The following is a 19,188-nucleotide window of genomic DNA, read 5'->3' as shown; positions in this document are numbered from 1 at the left end:
TCAGATACACGGGTATCACCATCTCTCTGTAGTCGGAATCGGAATCAACTTTGCCAGAACCGGAGCGGAACCGTAGGTGCGATCGGGAGAATCCATCTCTAATCAACACCATCATCTATTACTCAATTCTCATTTACTTCTGCACTGATGGTCCACATTGGAGTTTGCCACCAACAGATGTGCCAGTCGTTTACCGTCTTTTTAGATTCCGTTTAGGACGAGAGCTTCAGACGTTTAAACTTCTTTTAGGAGTCGTTCAGTGGATTTGTGTGCTTGTTATTTGTAAAATAGATATAGATTATCAATGATTTTTTATACAGAAAAAATGTGTAAATTTAGAACAATTTTAAAACTTTTAACTTTTTTTAATTTTTAACATTTTTTGTCAAATAATCAAATATGCTACTATTTTTAAAAGAATCATTTTTTAACTCCTATTTTGAGAAGTTTGAGAGTAGTTTCAATCATCCAACACATAAATAATCCCTTAAAACGGATCCTAACAAAAAAAAACTATCAAATTCAAATAACCCACGTACCGAACGGTCATTTCAAATTAAACGCCATTTCACAAGAATTCAACCCACCCCTGGTATACCAATTTCCCATTCCTGACAGCACTTATCGTTCTTATCGTTTTCACAGGCAAAACAACGCAGACGGGTGCGGGGTTACAAAAGGCTAAAAAAAAAGAATCAACACATTCAGTGGTCGTGAGGAAAAGACGAAAAAGTGTACCCGTAAGCAGCATATTTGTGACTTGTTCTTTACACCCCCGTTGTCAGTGTGTCAGTGTGCGCAAGGTGAAGTGAGGCAGCATAATTTCACATTCGTTGCATAGATCCAGCAGCAGCAGCAGCACCACCCTTTCTCTCGGACGTTCGAGCTGCTGCTGTGTACAGATTACGTGTTTTGCGACGTGCAAATAGCAAAAGAAACAACATACACACACACACACACACATACTCCTCTCTGCTATCATCCGATTACACTCCGACGACGGCAAGGACAATCCCCCCTCCCCCAGTAGTGCCATTGTGCCGTGAGGATTGTGCGCGTTGTGGGAAACGAAGTAGTGGAACCAAACTCCAAAATCCGCGTGGGCAGAAGTGCACGGGGTCAATCAATCACGAACACTCGACTCGGCGTGTAATGGCATTCCATCGTACGGCCGTCGGTTGTTGTTGCACCCGCCAAGCCTGTTGATAGTATGTCGACCACCGGAAGACGTCGGATAGTGTCACGGATCCGTGCGGAGTCGGTCGGGCTGAGAAGAATCGCAACCACTGCCGCCAGCCTGTACCCGATCGGTACAGCAGCAACCACAACAACATCAGCGGGCAGCAGCCCCGAGGCGAGCGGAATGATGGAAACTTCCATCATGACCACGGCGGATGCACTTGCCACCGGTGCGGAGATGGTGGTCGTGGAGGATGTCTCAGCATCGATCGAGCACCACCACCACCACCACCAAACGGCGCTGATGAACGGCATCACCGTCACGCTGGCGAACGGTGGCACCGTCACCGTCGGCGAAGAGGAGGAGGAGGAGGTGGTAGAGGGCGACGACGGCGATAGTAATAATAAGTACGATGTCGCTGATAAGGATGAGCACGATTTGGGTGCTATTGATTTTGCCAGCGCAGCGACCCACAACAATATGGAAGCGGAGTCGACGCCACCGCCGGGCGGCGGCGATAAGATGCGGTGCTACGGGGCGACCGCGGACGACGATAACGACGGCACGGGTGCGGCGATGATGATAGTGGATTCTGTGGGCGCTACCGAGACGGCATGCAGCACCATCAGCAACAGCAGCAACAGCAGCAACAGCAGCAGCAGCAGCAGCAGTAGCAGCAGTTCGAGCAGCTCGAGCGGCTCTTCGAGCGGTAGCGCGCGGAGCGGCCTAGCCCAGCGCACCGAACCGGGCGAACGCGCCGAGCAGGAGGAAGCAGAAGAGGAAGAGGAAGACGAGGGGGAGGAAGAGGAGGAGGTAGAGGAGGATGGGCAGGCGCCGGCGCAGGTCGCCGAGGAGCCGGAGCACGGCGGGGGCGTGAAGATCAGCGTGGACAAGCTGCAGCTGCAGATGATGCAGACGGACGACGATCCGCTGCTGCAGGAAACGATCAACGCGCTCATGAACGGGGCGGCCGGCATCGAGGTGGTCAACACGTCCGAGCACGATCCGAACGATCCGGCCGCATCGGCGATCGCGAGCGATCCGAACATCGCGACGGTCATCGCCACCAGCGGCCGACCGTTGAACGAAGAGGCGGGCGAGACGGACCGCAACTACGAGTGCACCTACTGCGGGAAGCTGTTTACGCGCTCCAACACGCTGTCCTACCATCTGAAGGTGCACACCGGCGAGCGGCCGTTCAAGTGCAAGCACTGCGCGAAAGCGTTCCGCGAGCAGTACCGGCTGATGAAGCACCTCAAGACCCACTCGAAGTACCGCAACCGACGGTTGGAGCAGCAGCAGGGTCAACAGGGCCCGGAGCAGCGAGCAATGAGCGCCCCCCGTATGCGGGTCCATCTGCAGCGCGGCCGTGGCGCAACGGTGACCGCAATGATGGCCGAAGCGAACGGGCTGGTGGCGACCGGGGAGGAGGACTACACCACCGGGGACAGTGAGCGGTTTTTCAAAAGCTACGATCTTCCCGACGGTTCCGTTGCGATGAAGCTCGAGCCGGACATTTCGCTGACGGAAGATGCGGACGTGTCGGAGGACGTCGGTCCGGAAGCGATGCTTGCGACGGAAGAGGTGGAGACGGCCGAGGAGCACCACCAACACCACCAGCACCACCAGCAGGAACAGATCATTGTGGCGCAGGAACCAGACCCGAACATGCTGCAGGAGGACGTTGCACACGGGGAAGGAAGCGAAATTCGATACCAAATCATGGAGGAGCGGATAAAGTCGCTGCAGCGTGAGGTGCACATGGTCAACCAGAGCCTGTCGCGGGTAGAATCGAAGGTGGACGGACTGACGCGCATCATTTCGCTGTTCATTGGCAAGTTTGAGGATGAGTCGGAACTCGCCAATCAAGCGGCCCAGCAGCAGCAGCAGCAGCAGCAGCACGAACAGGAACAGGAACAAGTGCAGGACCAGGAACAGGAACATGAGCAAGAGCAAGAACAGGACCAGGAGCTAACGACCGTTTCTGCCGACGGCGAAACAGTCGTGCCCGTTGCCTCCCTTACCATGATGTCGCCCGAGCAGCAGCAGCAACAGCACGCTTCCACCTCAACATCTCCCTCCTCGATACAGCCGAAAACGATCTTCCTCACCACGGCGGCACCACAGGGCACCCCGACCGCCCAGCTAAAGGTACAGCCGGTCGGGGTGTTTCAATCGTCAGCCGCTCATCCCGCCCAGCATCGATCCGGACCGCTCGCAAAGGAACCGCGCACCTACACGCACTACTATCAGTTCACCGACCCGGCGACGGTGGTGCACGTGAAACCGGAAGGCGATCCGTCGCCCTCGCCGACGCCACCGCCCGGCCACACGCAGCACCTAAAGCTGGCCAGCAACGGCGGTGGTGGCGGCGGCGGCAACCAGCTGCTCGACACATTCCCCGACATACCGGAGCTGCCGATCCGGACCGTGAGCGACTTTCTCGACCTGAACGATCACTGTACCGATAACGAGCAGTTCCTGCTGCAGATGGTAAGACGTCGGGGTTGGACATTTTGGGTGGACACGGTTGTTAAAGGGCTTTTTTTTGTTACCACACCCTTCCAGATGATACGCTTGCACCAAGAGGTACACAACTCGCAACCATTCCAGCGGAACGTGAAGCGCATGATGGAAGCGCTCGTGACTTACGACGTGCTGTGCCAGTTTAGCTGGAGCGGCAAATCGGCCATCAATGGACGTACGTATAGCAAACGGTCATCCCCCATCTTTCGATTAAATGCTTGCACAAAACTTATTCAAAATTGCTTTTCCAGAGTACACCAAGTACGTGTTTGGCAACAGTTTGGGCATCATCGATCTGCTGACGAAAACGCTCAACCTCGGCAAAAGTGCGGCGGAAGCGCAAGCCGACCAGAAAGCCATCTTTGCCGCGATACAAAGCTTCATCAAGCATTCGCGCCAGAATATGATACGCGACAGCCGGAAGCGGCGGGATCCGATGATGCGCGGTGGCGTTGCGTTCACCGGTGCCGGCGGAGAAATCATAGCCGGCATGATGCCCGACACCACCACCGCATCCTCCGCCATCACGTACCACGTGACGAACGGGGGCGAACGGTTTCAGATCAAGCAGCTTAAAACGGAACGGCACCATCATCAGGAGCAGACGGAGCAGCAGCAGGCGAATCCGTTCTAAGGCAACATTTGACCCGCTTGGTTGACACGGCCAAACGCGCCTGTGTGGCGACCTCTTGTGTAAATAGATGTCTTATTACTTATTTTTTTATAGACGCATACGCATTGATAGAAATATATTTGTTCGGAGCTAGTTGTAGATTTACCAAGCTGAGGAAAGCACACACACACAAAAACACATACAGACACGCGTTTAAATGTAGAGGAATATGTTTAGCACGCAAAAAAAGCAGCATCAGCAGCAACTAAAAGCTAACCACATCCACCTTGGGGTAAGGGGAGATTAATCTGTAAATGTTTTTCTTTTTTTTTGGTAGCCTTGTATGGTGTAGTGCGTGCATTATTAACCGTTATTTAACACAAAACAAAACAAAACCGATCAACAGGGTGCGAAGAGCCGTGAAACAGAAAAAAGGATCAATAAAGAGGAACTCTTAGCAGCATAGAGAAAAACAAATGGCTCCTTTGCGTTACCGCTTGTGTACGATGGAAAGGATAAATTGACGCAAGTTTGAGTTTATTTTTGCTACGAGAATGTATAGAGAATTCCCCTTCACGTGCGATTTGGGATGCCGCAGAAGATGATGTATAATGGAAATGCCCTTGCAATGAATTACAACGTTAAAAGGGAACAACTAACACCTACCGATAGACCCTTCCCACGTTCGACAGCTTTTGCCCATCGTACAACCCGCACGAGACCAGTTTGCTTTACTTACAATCTATCGATAAACAAACGAAAACAAAATACTCACGGCTATTAAGGGACAGTTAGTTCATATTTCTTCTTAAAACGATTCTAAATTCTTCTACATCCTCTACAGCCGACCGTAACACCGTCCTGTACATTGCTGCGCCGTCCAGTGGTCCCAGCTGCACTGCGCTACATTCTACGGCGCATTGTCCTCTCCGGTCTCGCTCGCCACTGCCGGCTGCTGCTGCTCCTCGAAGCAGTGGCTGAGCGCATCGAAGTGATCTACACTGAACCCACCACCACCGCCAGCCGGTTTCTGCTGTCCGAGCGCCAGCATCACACCTGTCGACGTCGATTGCTGCTGCTGATGTTGCTGCTGCACCAGCCCGGCAAAGTTGCGCAGATAGTGGTAGAACCGGCTGCCGCGTCTTTCCAGCGACGAGCGCGTTCGCTCGTAGCGACAGATTTGACGCAACAGCGGCTCGTAATCGCATGCCGTTACACGCGACCGTACCCCACTGACGCCAATGTAGGACGCGATCGTTTGGCTGTGAACGAGCAGAAAGATTTGCATTAACACTTTAACGGCGCTTTTAGCTTCATTAGCACGATACTTACCGAGGCTCCTGCTCCACCTTCCGCAGTGCGTCGTACGCTTTGGCACCCATCGCTTTCTCGCCGTCCGTTGCCTTCCGGACGCTTCTCGGCTCGGCGCTCGTGTCCCGCCGCCGGCTGAACCACTCGATCCAGGAGCCTTCCACCAGCGCGTGCCCGATCTCGTTCGCCAGCTGCTGCTGCTGCTGCTCGTCCTGTATGTCCTTGCCGTACCGTATCCGGTTGCGCTGCGTCACACCCCAGCCCGCCTCCGCGTGGCTTACGTTGTCGTACAGCGAGGCGAGCTCCTCGCACAGCAACACATCCGGCGGCGGCGGTGCTTCGTTCTTTGCCACGGTGCTGGCACGCTTTCCGCCGCGCTTCCCTTTACTGCTCTTCGGCAGCGGCGCCGGCGAGGCTGTCACTTTTGCCGCAGTCCGCAGCACCAACTCCATGTTGCACCAGAGCGCATTGAAATCGACCGGAATCCGGAGCACAATCGATTCGTTCTGGTTGCGCGTAAACAGCTCGTACAGCGTGGCGTGATGGTGCTTCGTGAGCTCCCGGTCACGCTTCGCCACCTTCTTACGGCTTACGGCCATCTTCGCCCCGGGGGAGTTTTCCTCCTCCATCTGTTCTCCCCCATCGTCCTCTTCGCGCGTCTCGTTCAGTGCCGCCGTGTTGAGTGCCTGTGCTTCTTCCCCCTCCTCAGCATCGCGCAGCTCCACCGCCCTGCGAACGCTCGTCACCGCAGAGGGGAAGCGTGCCATATCGCCACCGCTCTGGATGAAGAACTGCAGCTCGTTCAGCGTTTTGCGCATATCCTTCCCGTTGTACGCGTACAGCCGGCCCAGATCGTGCTGGTCGATCGGTATCCGCTCGACGAGCGCCAGCAGCGACAGAAACTTGGCCACATTCGCTATCCCCGGCGCGACGTACCGGATCACGTTGTTGCGCGCCATGTAGCGCGCCATGTGGCCGCAGGCCGGGTTCGTGGTGGTCAGCACGATCGGCCGCTTCGACGTGGCGATCAGCTGGTTGATCGCGCCGAGAAACCCGTCATCCTGGTCGAACACAATGTCCGCGTCTTCGATCAGTATGAGCGACCGCTTTTTCGACCCACTGCCGGTCGTTTCGTTAAACGAAGGGCGTCGCTCGAGGCAGCGGAACATCCCGTTCAGCCCATTCGCTTTCTTACCCGGGCCTCCTCCTCCCTTCGGGCGTCCGTTCACCATCAACCCGTCGGTGGAGTTGGAGCGCTCCGGCTTCTGGCGCACCAGATGGCTCTGGGTCGCTTCCAGCAGCTCCTGCAGGATGATCTTGCCCTTCCGCCGGCTTGAGGCATTGATTTCGAGCACGTTAAAGTTCAGCTCGTTCGCGACCGCGTACACGTTCGATGTTTTGCCACAGCCGGACGGTCCCACCAGCACGACGTGATTGCAGAGGCCGGACGACGACGAGCCGCCGGGAATGGACGACGAGCTGTTGCTATCGTTCGACAGAAGGAAATCGTCCTCGTCCCGGTTGGAGGAGAGAAAGGCGTAGTCGCCTTCGTTCGAGCGCTTCCCACCGAAGGCGCTGCTGCTGCCCTCCTCCTGCCAGAGGGACAGAAACTGCGTCAGCAGGTTCGCAGGTGCAAAGTTGATCAGTATTTGTTCCGCTGTCTGTGGTTTGTACTTTTCCGTAAACAGCAGCTCCCCATTCCGACAGCCGTACGTCGGCTCGATGCACTCGACACTATCATCCGGCGCTTGCCGGTCGTCCTGCTGCTCCTGTCGCTGCTGCTGCTGCTGCTGCTGCTGCTGATGGTCTTGATAGATTGCGCGGAACTGTTTGTAGCACCGAAAGACGGGAAAGTGCGGATAGCGCTGCTTGTAATCACGCACAATTTCCTTCACATTGCCCACCTCCGGCAGCTCGGCGACGGCGCCATTACGGCCCACGTCTTCCTGATCTTCCAGATCGATCGGTTGGCTGCATTTTTCCAGCGCTTCGTCAAAATCGTCCTCGCTCGCTCCGGTAAACATGCCGAACCGAATCTTCCGATCCTTGACCGCACCCTTCATGGAGCTTCTTTTCGGTGAATCGAACTCTTCCGGGCGCAGCTTAATGCAGCTACGATCGAAGTTTACTGGCCGGATGGATTCAGCTCCGGCTTCCTGTGCCACATGGCTAATCAGCGGAAAGACGGGTGACTCATTCAGCACGTGCTCTTCGTACGCGATGCGCTTTTCCCTCTCCTGGCGCATCTTTTCCGGTATGCCCGACATGAGAAAGAGCTGCCGAGCTCGTGCCTTTTCCGGATCTTCCGCCGGTGGTTTCGGTTTGCCCCCGGACGAGCGAGCAAACAGCGGCGCCAACTTTACCGACTTTGGTGTCGATGGCCAATCGGTGGTGTTTGCTGGTTTGCTGGCACTACCAGCCGTCGATTCCACACCCCCGGAGGAGGAAAACATTCGCAGCGAGGGACTCCTTACCACCTTCATGGCGCTCGGCGACTGTACATTGATAATCTTGAGCGGTGTCACGATCGGCTGTTTCTTGCTTGTGGCCGTTTTCGGTTCATCCTTCGCCGGGCTGTACTGCTCGAATGCGGAATAGTCTTTGATGCGATTGGCGCAGGAGCGCCGTGGACGTGAAGTGGGCTGCGATGGAGGTGTACTCGGCTTATCTTCCTCTTCCTTCACAACCGGAGTGGTGGTGCGGGATGTTGGCTTTGTATCCCTCTTACCCAACGACGGTGAATCGTTCGGTTTGCGTGTTTCGGGCGTAAGCTTGGGGAAGTACCCCAGCAGGCTGTCCTTTTTCTTTCTCGGCGAGGAAAGCTGCTCGAGAAACTCATTGTCGGACGCGGCGGTCTCCTTCACGGCGGGCTCTTCCGGCTGTACCGGGACAATTTTCCGAGGCCGTCCACGCTTCTTCGGGATCTGCTCCTGCTTCACTTCCTCCGACTGTGGTGTCTTCGGGCTAGCCTTGTACGGTGGCTTCGCCGTCACCTTCCGCTGCTTCACTTTGGGGCGCGCGGGTGAGGCGTTGGAAACGTCCGACACCAAAAAGATCTCGTCCGCTGACTGTGTATTCTCCGCATCTTCTTCTCCCTTGATCTCCACCACCACTACTTCCTCCTTCACCCCTGCTGGCTCGTCTTTTGGCAGCATCTCTTCGTCGGTCAAAACCACCTCCGCGCTCATGTTGCCGATCAGCTTCTTCAGCCGCTTGGCCCGCTTGTTCAGCCGATGCTCGATGTACTCCTCTTCCGCTTCCTCCTGCAGCTTGCGCTTGCCGGCCCCCTTCTGGGCGGCCCACTGCTGCAGGTGCAGGTTGCGCTTTGCCTTCTTTTCGCGAGCCAGCTGCTGCGACGGGCTGAGCTCCCGTGGCTCCCGCTCGCGGCCGGGAGAGTTCGAGCCGATGCATTTGGAGCGTGCCGTCATCATCAGCTGGAAGGCGTTTATTGTTTTGTTCTCCTTGCCCGTCTTCTCGGGCGGTTGACCATTCGTCGCTGGTGATGCGGTACCCGCCGGGCCCGTAGCCGTATGGTCGTGCTTCCTGCCCGGCTGCACTTCCTTTAAGCTATGCTTTGGGGGATCCGTTTTCGATTCCAGTGTGCCATTCTTGTGGCCCTTCTTATGCTGGGATTTGGCACCTGGAAAAAGGGCAGGAAAACATAACATTAGAATAAAACACAACACACGAAAAAAAAGCTTTTCCTCACCCTTTCTCTCTTTGCGATCCATCTTCTTGGCTTCAGTCTTTTCACTCGATCGCTTTGCTTCTTCCACCACTGTTCCCTCTTGTTCCGTTGCAGCCGCCTGCCTCAATCGTGCGTGCTTCTTTGCGTGTTTGCGTTTCTTCAGTGACTTCAGCACCGAGGTCATGTTCTCCGCTATCAACCGATCCAGCTCGGGCTTCGACAGCGCCAACAGGGAACTACTGCCGGACGCCGTCGACAACGAGGAAACGGATGACGATGACGAGGCCGTCGAAGCTGAGGAGGCGAGCGATTCCGGTGTATGTAGCTCGTCGTGGTTAATGCATGGCTTGGTACCCGATTCTGTTGCCATCATCATCATCATTGGCGTGCGGTAGACTCTCGTCGTAAGCGTGCTGCAGAACACGGGACGAATTCACTGCATAGCGGCAGAGGCAAAGGTGGCCAAACTAGCACTAAGCACGGGTTTACGGTTGAGGAAGCTACGTCAGCCCGAACACTTGTTGAACGTGGTACCATCACATGGAAGTGCGTTTAATTTCGGTACACGAGTGCAGCGAGTTTCTTGGCACTGAAGCAATAAACACCAGAATTTCTTCTTCGGACTCCGTTTGACAGCGGGCGTTCGCGCGTATTTTTGTTGTTGCCAAGGTTTGCTGTCAGACAGCTGTTGTCGGAAGGCGAGACAGAGAAAGAGAGAGAAAGAGCAAATGGAGGAGCTATTGGTAAATACGACTGTTATCAGATGGTAATAGACAATTTCTATTAGATTTCTGTGAAAGTTAAGCTTGATTATGTGTAATAAAATAAGCAAACATAATTAAAAAGGGGCACTCCTCATATGGCTTTATGCAATGCAGCGAGTGGCAAGGTACGGTTGTTCCGAACAGCCGCGTGGATGACAAATCATTCATTAAAACGGACGGTTGTTTGAATCTGTGCAAAATGGAATATGCGCGGTTTTAGCTAAGAATTTTTTTTGATAATTGATTCGATCAACAAATTACTCCTAAAACATCACCGCACAACCTTTATTTACCCCTTAATTTTATTAGCTAAACACGTGTTTGTATTATTTTATCCACGTTTCTTACCTACCAAATGCGCACAATGCTGTTTCACGCTTGTATAACGGCGTATTAAAACACTAATTTAAACATAAAAACATGACAATCGCGTAATTAACCCTCCCACATCCTACCCCCATTTACCGTCAGCTATGGCCGCTCGAGCTTTATCGAGCTTTACGGCTTATTATGAGATATCGCATATCGTAAACACAACCGCAAACTTGCATTTCCCATTTCCGCAACTGGTGCGCGGCATGCGCGATTTTTTCACGCCTGGCGGCTAGCCGCCAAGCACGATCTGGCGTGAAAAGCTAGCGACCAAAACAAATGGCAATAAGATTGGTGGAATATAACAAAAACGCAAATGCACACACAGCACCGGCATATCGACACCGTGAAGTAATCGATCGTCAAGTTTTCCGATCGGGTTTCGCGGTTCACCCGGAGGGGAAGGAAATTTTAAGACACAAAACAAAGGAAGAGGAAGAGAGCACAAAACAAAGAAAAACAAACTCCATGCAAATGTAGCGAATGCATTTTGAAGAAATTTGTTAACCTCTCGCCTGACTGGACACCCATAGCTGACTAAAATGAGGGAAAAAAGTCACACTTTTCTCGATGCACTTCGTCAGTTTCCCCGATTTTGCTAATGCAGCGTAGCAGAGTTGTTTGAACTCGCACGGGAAACTATTCGAGAGGGAAAATGATCATTATGCAACTGGAAAGCATAAATGAAAAATAGATCGCGCTTTATATGCATTCGATACAAGTTGCAGATCACTTCCCCCATCAGCCACAATTCAAATGATGAAAAGAGAGAACAAAACAAAAATAAAATAGTTATCGTAAAAACTTTTCAGTGCCTTTCACTAAGCTTTGTTACACCCATCATTACACCGCGTTAAAGCGCATTTTAATCGTCCCTTAAAATAAACACTCCATTGTAGCATTTGGCAAAACTTACCGAAAAAATATGCAATTTTCCCAGCTTTCCTACTGCCCGCGCGTCACTTCACTGCAACAATACGGCACCGACGGGGAAACCCATCCACTCTGGGGGTCGTTCCTCGAGGGAAGTAATGCACACGCTGCTCCGAAACGCAACAGAAGATGAACAGTTGAGCAGATGAGTTCGCTAGATACCGAGGGGTGCTTTACTTCACTTACATAATGCCGTCGTCATTGTCATCGCCAAAGTCGTCCGTTTGCTGCGGGCCGCATTGTTTAGAGCGCTGTTTTGAGCGCAAATAAAATCCGCTCATCATCAGCTTTCAAACGAGAGAATCTTTCTTTCCTGCCTTCCTGCATCTAACGATCATCTCCTCGCGTTGCATCCCCCAGAGGTACAGATTGTGTGCAAATCGGGTACCAGCAACGATCACGACCGGCGAAGTTGCCACGGACGGTCGACAACACACTGGAGGCGAAACGAACGCTTCTACAGCATCCAAATCAGTTCGGCTCGATTGCAAATGCATCTCGAACAGTTTTAAATCATTTGTTCAAATCGAAGAGATTTAGGCAGCATACTCCCTTTCGCGCAGATGGCACGCTAACGAGTACTGTTGTTTCAATTGTGCCTCCAATTTCCAACCTCGATTGCCTGAAGAGATTCAATGGATAACAGAGTAAAAAAAAAAGAAATGCCATCGGATACCGTTTACGGGCGGTCGACAGGGAAAAGGTTAGAGACTTTCGCCTCGTCACAACACGCGCAATTTGTGTGATCCTCGGAGCGTTTTCGTCAATCAAGAGAGCAATCGATTTGTAGGCTTGCTTACTGATAGGCTGTTGTTCATCCTACTGTTAAGAAAGATGGAGTTGCCTGTGAAGTTTGTTTTTTTTTTAATTCAAGTATTTATCTTCTTTCCGTAATACCAAAATATCTCCGATCTCAAATAGAAATTTAGATGCCTTATTTATGGAAGATATTTGGAGGATTTCTATGCTGCTTCAATGCCAGTTCCAAACCAATGTAAGGCCTACAAATGATTTGTTTCTTGAAATTCTCTCAAATTATATACGTTTCTATCAACGGTTGATGCAAGATCCAACATCAAATCCAACAGACTCACTCGACTCTACTCTAGATGTACAACGATCACCTGATCATCTTACAATCATTACCTGATAAGGTCCTAAAGATTTGTTCTTTTCCATCATCACAGATCTGTGACACAGGACATAAAAAAAGAGTCTACCTGTTATACGAAGGTGTCGCCCTAGATCAGCGATCGGCAAAGTACGGCTCGTGAGCCGCATGTGGCTCTTTGGTATGTAACACACTACAAACATTTTTGTAGAATTTGACTCTTTTGGTCGCAAAGTTTACCGAACGCTGCCCTAGATGATTTGTAGACAAATACTATAAAATTGTACAAATATAGTACCATACCGAGAAGTAGTCATTGTACCTGATACAGGGTTTCCCACGATTTATTGGTCGGTTCCCATCAATTTTTGGTGGGTTCCCATATTTTGTTGATGCGTTCCCACGATTTTTTGGTCGTTTCCCAGAATTTTTTGGTCCAATTGTATTGATATCCAATCGGAAAATACCAATAAATTATGGGAACGAACCAAAAATCTATGGGATACGACCAAAAAATCGTGGGAACGCACCAAAAAATCATGGGAACTGACCAATAAATCGTGGGAAACCCTGTAAGGGTTTTCCAGGCTCCAACAACAGTCTACGGTACAAGGAACACGAAGTCCTTCCCCAAACTTCTCAAAGCTAGAAGTAATTCAAAGATATATGTGTGTAGAGTGAAAACACTTCCAAATGTCCTCTTTAATCCTGCTGCATCGCCTTTGTCTCGATAAAATCCTCACCGTTTACTCAGTCGGCATTTCCATCTCCCCACTTCTCCGTCACATTTAATTTGCACAAGACGCTACTTTTCCACCCAGGATCTAATCCCTAGGTACGCTTAGCCCTGGCGTGAAAACATCCCCTCATAGCCATGTAACCAGTAGCGCTGATTTGATTACTGCAAAGCGGAAACCAAAAGCGCCAACCCAAACAGCCAGAAACAACGCCCATTACAATGTGCTCGCGCGTTTGTGTGTGTCTGTCAGCCAATAATCACTTTGCCAGATGTCATCACCGTTCGGTTGATTATGTTTTGCGTAATGCCGCAGCCAGCGAGCCACACGAAGCAGTACGGGGAAGTGTTTTGTTCCCCTCCCGCAATCCCTCAATCATGGACATCCATTGCTGAGTGCACACAAATAATGCTAAACCTGCTGCATGCAAGTTGTCGCCCCATTGTGTATCGCCCCACGGCACACATTATCAGGCGACACGTGAGGTGTGAGGAGCATGATTAATGGTTTCTTTGCAAACAAACCGCGACCACAATGAAGCAGCAGATGTGCCTGCCGTTGTCTTTAAATAGAATTATTAATTTACAAAACTTCAATCACAAACCAGCGCGAACAACGGAGCGGACACACATTGATGCCGCACAGGGCAAAGCAAAACAACGGAATCGGTCGGAATCGGTCGGTCATCAGCGGGCACACTTTATATTCAATTTTCCAACCTTTCCTTTGGGGAAGGCAGCACGAAACTTTCCAACCGGTCTCCCCCTCCCGAATCCCTCTCAATTGCCGCTCTCCGGGCATCTCCGATAAAGCGAGCCACTAATCGTTATGTTTTTCGACCCGGTCAGTCATTGTCCGGCGGGCTGGTGTGGCTGGTTTTTGGCCAACCGCTACCATAACGATCACTGAAGCAGATCATGAGCGGAGCCGAAGGTCCGATTGAATCATAAAATATGCACCCCGTTTACGATGGAACAGAGACGATCGTATTTTGTTGGCTGGCTTGTTACTTTTGTGCGTTACCGGGCTCCATCTGCGGAATGCGCACAGCTGGTACCACTGGTGCGCGCACGTGTGCTGGCACGGGGCTGAAATCTCCCACCATTCTGAGCGAAGAATTGCAGTTCAATATCATGCTGCTCATAAATCATGCTAAACGGCTTCCCTTGCGCAAAGCCCCTTTCCCGCTTTGGCTTGCCCTCGTTCGTTTAGAGGGAAATTTGAATTTTCCTTTCCAATTTTCCCAACCGAATCCATCCTCAAAAAGCCAATCAAAACACGATCGTTGGCTGTGGATAGGGGAGAGACGAAGAGGGAAAGGAGGAAAAACATAATTACCCCACCTCACCACCCCGTTCCGGTGTTCCGGGGCGGTGTGCATCGTTCAGTTCCGCGGTGTACTCGGACGGTTCCTTGCGCACGCCATAATTTTAACACACAGGGTGTTGTGGCACACACACCGCGTTGTACATTCATCCGTGAGGTAATATTTTTTCCGTGAGTTTCCTCCACTTCTTGCGGCTGTCGTGTTCAATTTTTATTTTTGATGCGGATCATTATGCTACCTTCCGAGGCGGCGCCGGCACCGTGCTGGTTGGAAGCCATTTTTCCGTACGAGTAATCCGCTCGATCGATAAGCAATGCACTGTTTGATGCTTTTGGAGAAGACCAGTGATCTTGCGACAGTAAGTGAAAAGCACCGGAGGGTAGTGTAGGATAGTACACTGCTTCATCCACGAGTGGTGCAGATAATAGCGCACGTACGGAGCACGGCTCAAGATGACACGATGACGATCGCGGTGGTGGTGTTTAATTTCCCGAAAAGCTTACAAGCTCATCAGCTTCAGAGCTGAGTTGACGGTGAAAACTACTGGGGCTCCTCTGCAACAAGTCTCTCGATTTGCCATTCACCGATCGGCTGAAACGTACGCCAAGAACTGCTGCAATCAGCGGCCTGCGAAAGTTGGACCCATTTAATTGCCTCCCTCCTGGGGATGGGTAATTCAATTTAACTACCGGCTCGGCCTCCCCCCGCATGCCACCCCCCCCCCCCAGCTCATGCAACGCTCCGATCCTCTCCACCCACTGCTAATCTGCATCGTGCGAGTGTACAGTGCAGCCGGCAGATCGGTAGCGCACGTGAAACTGTGTGTCCAACGCTTGCCCGGGACGGAGATTTAAGTCGTCCGAGGGACCGACAGCGACACAACTGGCGAATGATTTCTTTTTCCACTCCCCCGCCCGGGGAGTATCGAGCGAGAAAGTGCAAGCCGTTTGTTGGGGGGGGGAGATACCGTGTACTTTCGTAGTTCGGCGCTGGATAGCGGGATGGGACAGTCGCCAGTCAAGCTGAAATCAAGCCGGGGCGAAAATCGCGCTGCACAGTGACTATTATGACGATGCGTCCTCCTCGGCTCTGGCTTGCTGGACGCAAGGACGCGCTACTTCGGACCGTAATTATCATTTTCGTCATTATTAAACCATCCCCGGGATCACCCGTTCATTTTGCGCGGATTGATTGCGGATGAACTTTTGCTTTCACCGTCCGGCGGCGGTGCGCCCTTTAACGGGCTGACGGTGGAGAATGATTGAGTGAAACGTTTGCCCGAACCTGTGGCCGAACACACCCCAAAGTGACCCCCGGGGGTCTAAGAGCTGACTTGCTTCACAGACATTGGTGGTGACTTCAGACTGATGGTTTTGTACGGTGCGATCGCGATATCATGGGACTAAAGATCAGCCGTCAACTTGGTTTCGATGTTAAGATCTTCAGAGTATCTCAGAGATTGAGGTTTGAGCTTGGCAAGAAGTAGGTTAGAGAGAAAGCATTCCGCAGTTGAGTTCAAGATTTCTTTTCAAAAATAGTTTCTTGATGTCACTGTGACCAGTGCAGCAGTTGTTAAAGCTCAAGTAAATGATCGAATGATGAGATGCTAACAACTCCTGAGAGTCTAGTTATGCAGCTATATGTGTTGACATATGGAGAGCTACATCATTCATCAAGATTTATCTTTTGTGCGAGTTATTGAGATATACAAATCGAATCAGCGTGGACATCACTTATTTCCCTCACAGTTGCATTGAAGATGATGAAACGTCATAACAACAGCAAGATATCCCTATGTGTTCAATGTGTTACTACAATAATCTACTAATATCATCAAAGTATACTAACTCATTCCCTGCGACGAACGTGACTGTCACTGTGCAACAGTGTTTTGTTGTGACGATCACCAGCAAACAAACGCTCTTACCACACCGCACACTACCGTACAACGTATCTGTATTTACTAACTCACCAGTAGTGACGACAGTGCCCTATCGATGCGAACCTGCAGGAGAGTAACCTCTCCGCATGGTAATCACAGGCCCGCCACAGGCAAGCCAGGTAGGAAGTCGGTACACCATCTATGGCCTGACGACACCTTTCCGTTGGCGCCGCAGCCTCGTAGCCCATCATAATGACATTTACGTAAGCATGATTAGACAAAACGGTAAACGGTGCTCGCTGCGATGATGCGACCGCCGCGGTGCCCCAGTGCATGCTGAAGTGACCATGCTGCCTTGCGCCAGGCAAACTATAAACAGGAAGAGCACATTTAGAGCTGCCAGCGTTGCTGACATTATGCAGGAATTGATCGTGCGCGCTTCCACGGACGGTGGAATCGTGTTTAGCAGCGGAAAACGTGCAACGCAACGCAACCGAAGTGGGATACAAAGAATTGCAGCTGGTGGTGTTGGCTAAGTGTTCTAGGAACCAGACATACTTCACACATCAACCTCAAATATTGAACTGTTTTGGTTTTGGCCAAAGTGGCACAAAGCTGAGCAAACAAACGTGCTGTGGAACAACGTGCAAAACAGCCAGACACATATGTCACTGTATCTCCTGCAAACTCACACACAGCTAATTTCACCCAGTACCCAATTAAAGTCGATGAACTAATTCACCAGATTCCTCAACAAAAAAAAAAACCCTTCACTAATCGTATATTGTAGCAAGAAAAACATGTCACCCTGTGTCGTCTTACCCCGCCCGCGACGTGATCGATTTCCAGGCTGCTCAAATTTCCTTCGTTTTCTCTTTCCCAGTGTTTTTGTTTTGTTTCCATTTCGTTTCGTTTTTCTTTCTTCGCCACGGCGCTCCGAAACGAAAGGGAAAGGCCCCGTGGTGCGTTTTGCGGGCCCTTTTGCGTTTTCCACCAAACCAAATCCATCCCCTGCCTGCCGGATCGGTCCAAAACCCGTTAGCCGGCATCGATCACTATCGGTGGCTTCCGTCCACTCCAGATCCCGAGTTGCAGTTTTTCCAGTGCATGGGCCGCCGCCCGGGTAAACCGGTAATCTCGAAAACGAAATGATGGCCAAGCGTCTCGCTGGTAAATGGAGGTGGTGCCAGTGAAGAATAATGGCGTTCGGGCGGGCAATGTAGAGTGAAAGAAGAAAGAAAACAAGGGAGCTTGTACCTCGGGCACATTCAATATCTCTCTGTCGACCTGGGAGTGTGATCGAGTCGACGGACACCCCTTGGGTAGGAAGGTGGTTGGCGCTGCACCCCGGGGGTCGCGAGGGGTGGGGGGACGTCTGTTTGCTGCAATGCTGCACCCCCTCTCCCATGCTGCCATGCTGCAAGCATTTTAAGGGTGGGGCAGACCCGGTTCAACGAAAGTGTTTAGCATCGCGGGAACTGGAAAAACGCGTTCTTTCGTTCGTAAGCCTTTCGCTCCCCGTCTGTTTTTAGCTTCTTCGAGTTCCACACACCAACACACCAGCCGCCACCGCCGCCGCCCCGGGCTTCCGTCTTCACTTTCCCTTGGAGCCGCCACTGTCAGAGCTTCCCCAATCACGGGGTAGATATGTAAGCGGCACGCACACAGTGATGCGGCAAGACGACGCACACTACGATCCGACTGGGGTAGGTCTGTAAGTGCAGCGTTGTACAGTGCTGGACACACTTTGAGCGATCGCGCTGAGCTATCACTTTTTGAAGCATTTGAGTGAATCTTTTTGGAATGATAAATTAATTCCTGATATAATTTGAAATTTTTTATCTTTAGATAGAGTTATATCACTTAACTGTGCACAATTATTAGAGTCATTTATAAACCAAACTTTGCAATGACGTCACGCGATTCATGTATGCAAAATGAACTCGAAAAATATATTAAACTAAACATAAACAAATGGCCAACAATCAATCTAATGCTACACACACATAATAATTGCAGAAACTTTAGAGAGTTGATGCCTGCTTGCAATTGAGACGACGAACCTGACGCTGATTGACCGTCTAGAAGTGAGTTGACAGGGTTTCCCACAATTTATTGGTTGGTTCTCGTATCTTTCAGGAATCATTTCATGATTTATTCACCGTACCCCAAAGATGCTTGTAGTTATGTCCTCTCTGGAGCGCACCCACGACTTTGATCCGATTTTAACAGTTGTTAGTCCAACTGCGGCTTCGGCCAAATGAGAACCACTAGATCCACCCAGAGTCGGAGTCATTCAGAGTCCGAGCCACCCGGAGTTGTCCGGAACATTCAGGAGTCGATCGGAGCAGATGCTTGAGATCAGGGATTACATTCGTTGCGTTTTTTACTGTCTTTCACTTTGTGAGTGCACTTCGTATACAGTCCTTTGTTTACAAGTCCGATTCCGGCCGACTCCGAACAACTCCAGACGACTGCGACTTCAGTTAATTCCGGACGTCTCCAGGCGATTTCGAGTGATTCCAGACAGATCCAGACGAATCCGAACGACTCTGGATAATATTGGCCGGACCTACCCTTCGGAGCCGGTTCCGAAATTGTCGGAGATCAGAGTCAGAGTCGACTCATGATGTTTGCCAAAATAAACTCATCACTAAATTGATGGACCGTTCCGACGATTTATTGGAATCGTCCCAATGCAAATGTAAACAATTGGAGAAACGCTTAATCGTTAAAAAATCGAA

The 19,188-nt window shown here is 51.2% G+C and overlaps 2 protein-coding genes across 2 annotated transcripts; one reads left to right on the top strand and one right to left on the bottom strand.

Annotated features, from left to right (window-relative positions):
* The first annotated feature begins 651 nt into the window (after positions 1-651).
* Positions 652-4,786, top strand: LOC121592783. Its single transcript, XM_041914572.1, has 3 exons — positions 652-3,673; positions 3,749-3,881; positions 3,958-4,786. Exons 1-3 carry the CDS (start codon positions 1,211-1,213, stop codon positions 4,338-4,340), a joined length of 2,979 nt encoding a protein of 992 aa, XP_041770506.1. The 5' UTR covers positions 652-1,210; the 3' UTR covers positions 4,341-4,786.
* A 313-nt stretch (positions 4,787-5,099) lies between these two features.
* On the bottom strand, positions 5,100-9,935 carry LOC121592781. The gene is made up of 3 exons (XM_041914568.1): positions 9,340-9,935; positions 5,652-9,270; positions 5,100-5,581 (listed from the first exon to the last, which is right to left on the bottom strand). The coding sequence occupies exons 1-3, from the start codon at positions 9,698-9,700 to the stop codon at positions 5,230-5,232; spliced, it is 4,332 nt and encodes a 1,443-aa protein (XP_041770502.1). The 5' UTR covers positions 9,701-9,935; the 3' UTR covers positions 5,100-5,229.
* Positions 9,936-19,188: the final 9,253 nt, after the last annotated feature.

Source organism: Anopheles merus, chromosome 2L (genome assembly GCF_017562075.2).
Source record: "Anopheles merus strain MAF chromosome 2L, AmerM5.1, whole genome shotgun sequence".
Lineage (NCBI taxonomy): Eukaryota > Metazoa > Arthropoda > Insecta > Diptera > Culicidae > Anopheles > Anopheles merus.
This window is presented reverse-complemented; position numbering and strand designations above follow the sequence as displayed.

What these genes read in the sequence shown, in the direction of transcription:
- LOC121592783 (XM_041914572.1), top strand. Translation starts at nt 1,211, where the DNA reads ATGTCGACCACCGGAAGACGTCGGATAGTGTCACGGATCCGTGCGGAG. An exon ending in AGCAGTTCCTGCTGCAGATG is followed by an intron (nt 3,674 to 3,748) that starts GTAAGACGTCGG and finishes ACACCCTTCCAG; the next exon opens with ATGATACGCTTGCACCAAGA. An exon ending in CAAATCGGCCATCAATGGAC is followed by an intron (nt 3,882 to 3,957) that starts GTACGTATAGCA and finishes TTGCTTTTCCAG; the next exon opens with AGTACACCAAGTACGTGTTT.
- LOC121592781 (XM_041914568.1), bottom strand. Translation starts at nt 9,700, where the DNA reads ATGATGATGATGATGGCAACAGAATCGGGTACCAAGCCATGCATTAAC. An exon ending in GGATCGCAAAGAGAGAAAGG is followed by an intron (nt 9,271 to 9,339) that starts GTGAGGAAAAGC and finishes CCCTTTTTCCAG; the next exon opens with GTGCCAAATCCCAGCATAAG. An exon ending in AAGGTGGAGCAGGAGCCTCG is followed by an intron (nt 5,582 to 5,651) that starts GTAAGTATCGTG and finishes GCTCGTTCACAG; the next exon opens with CCAAACGATCGCGTCCTACA.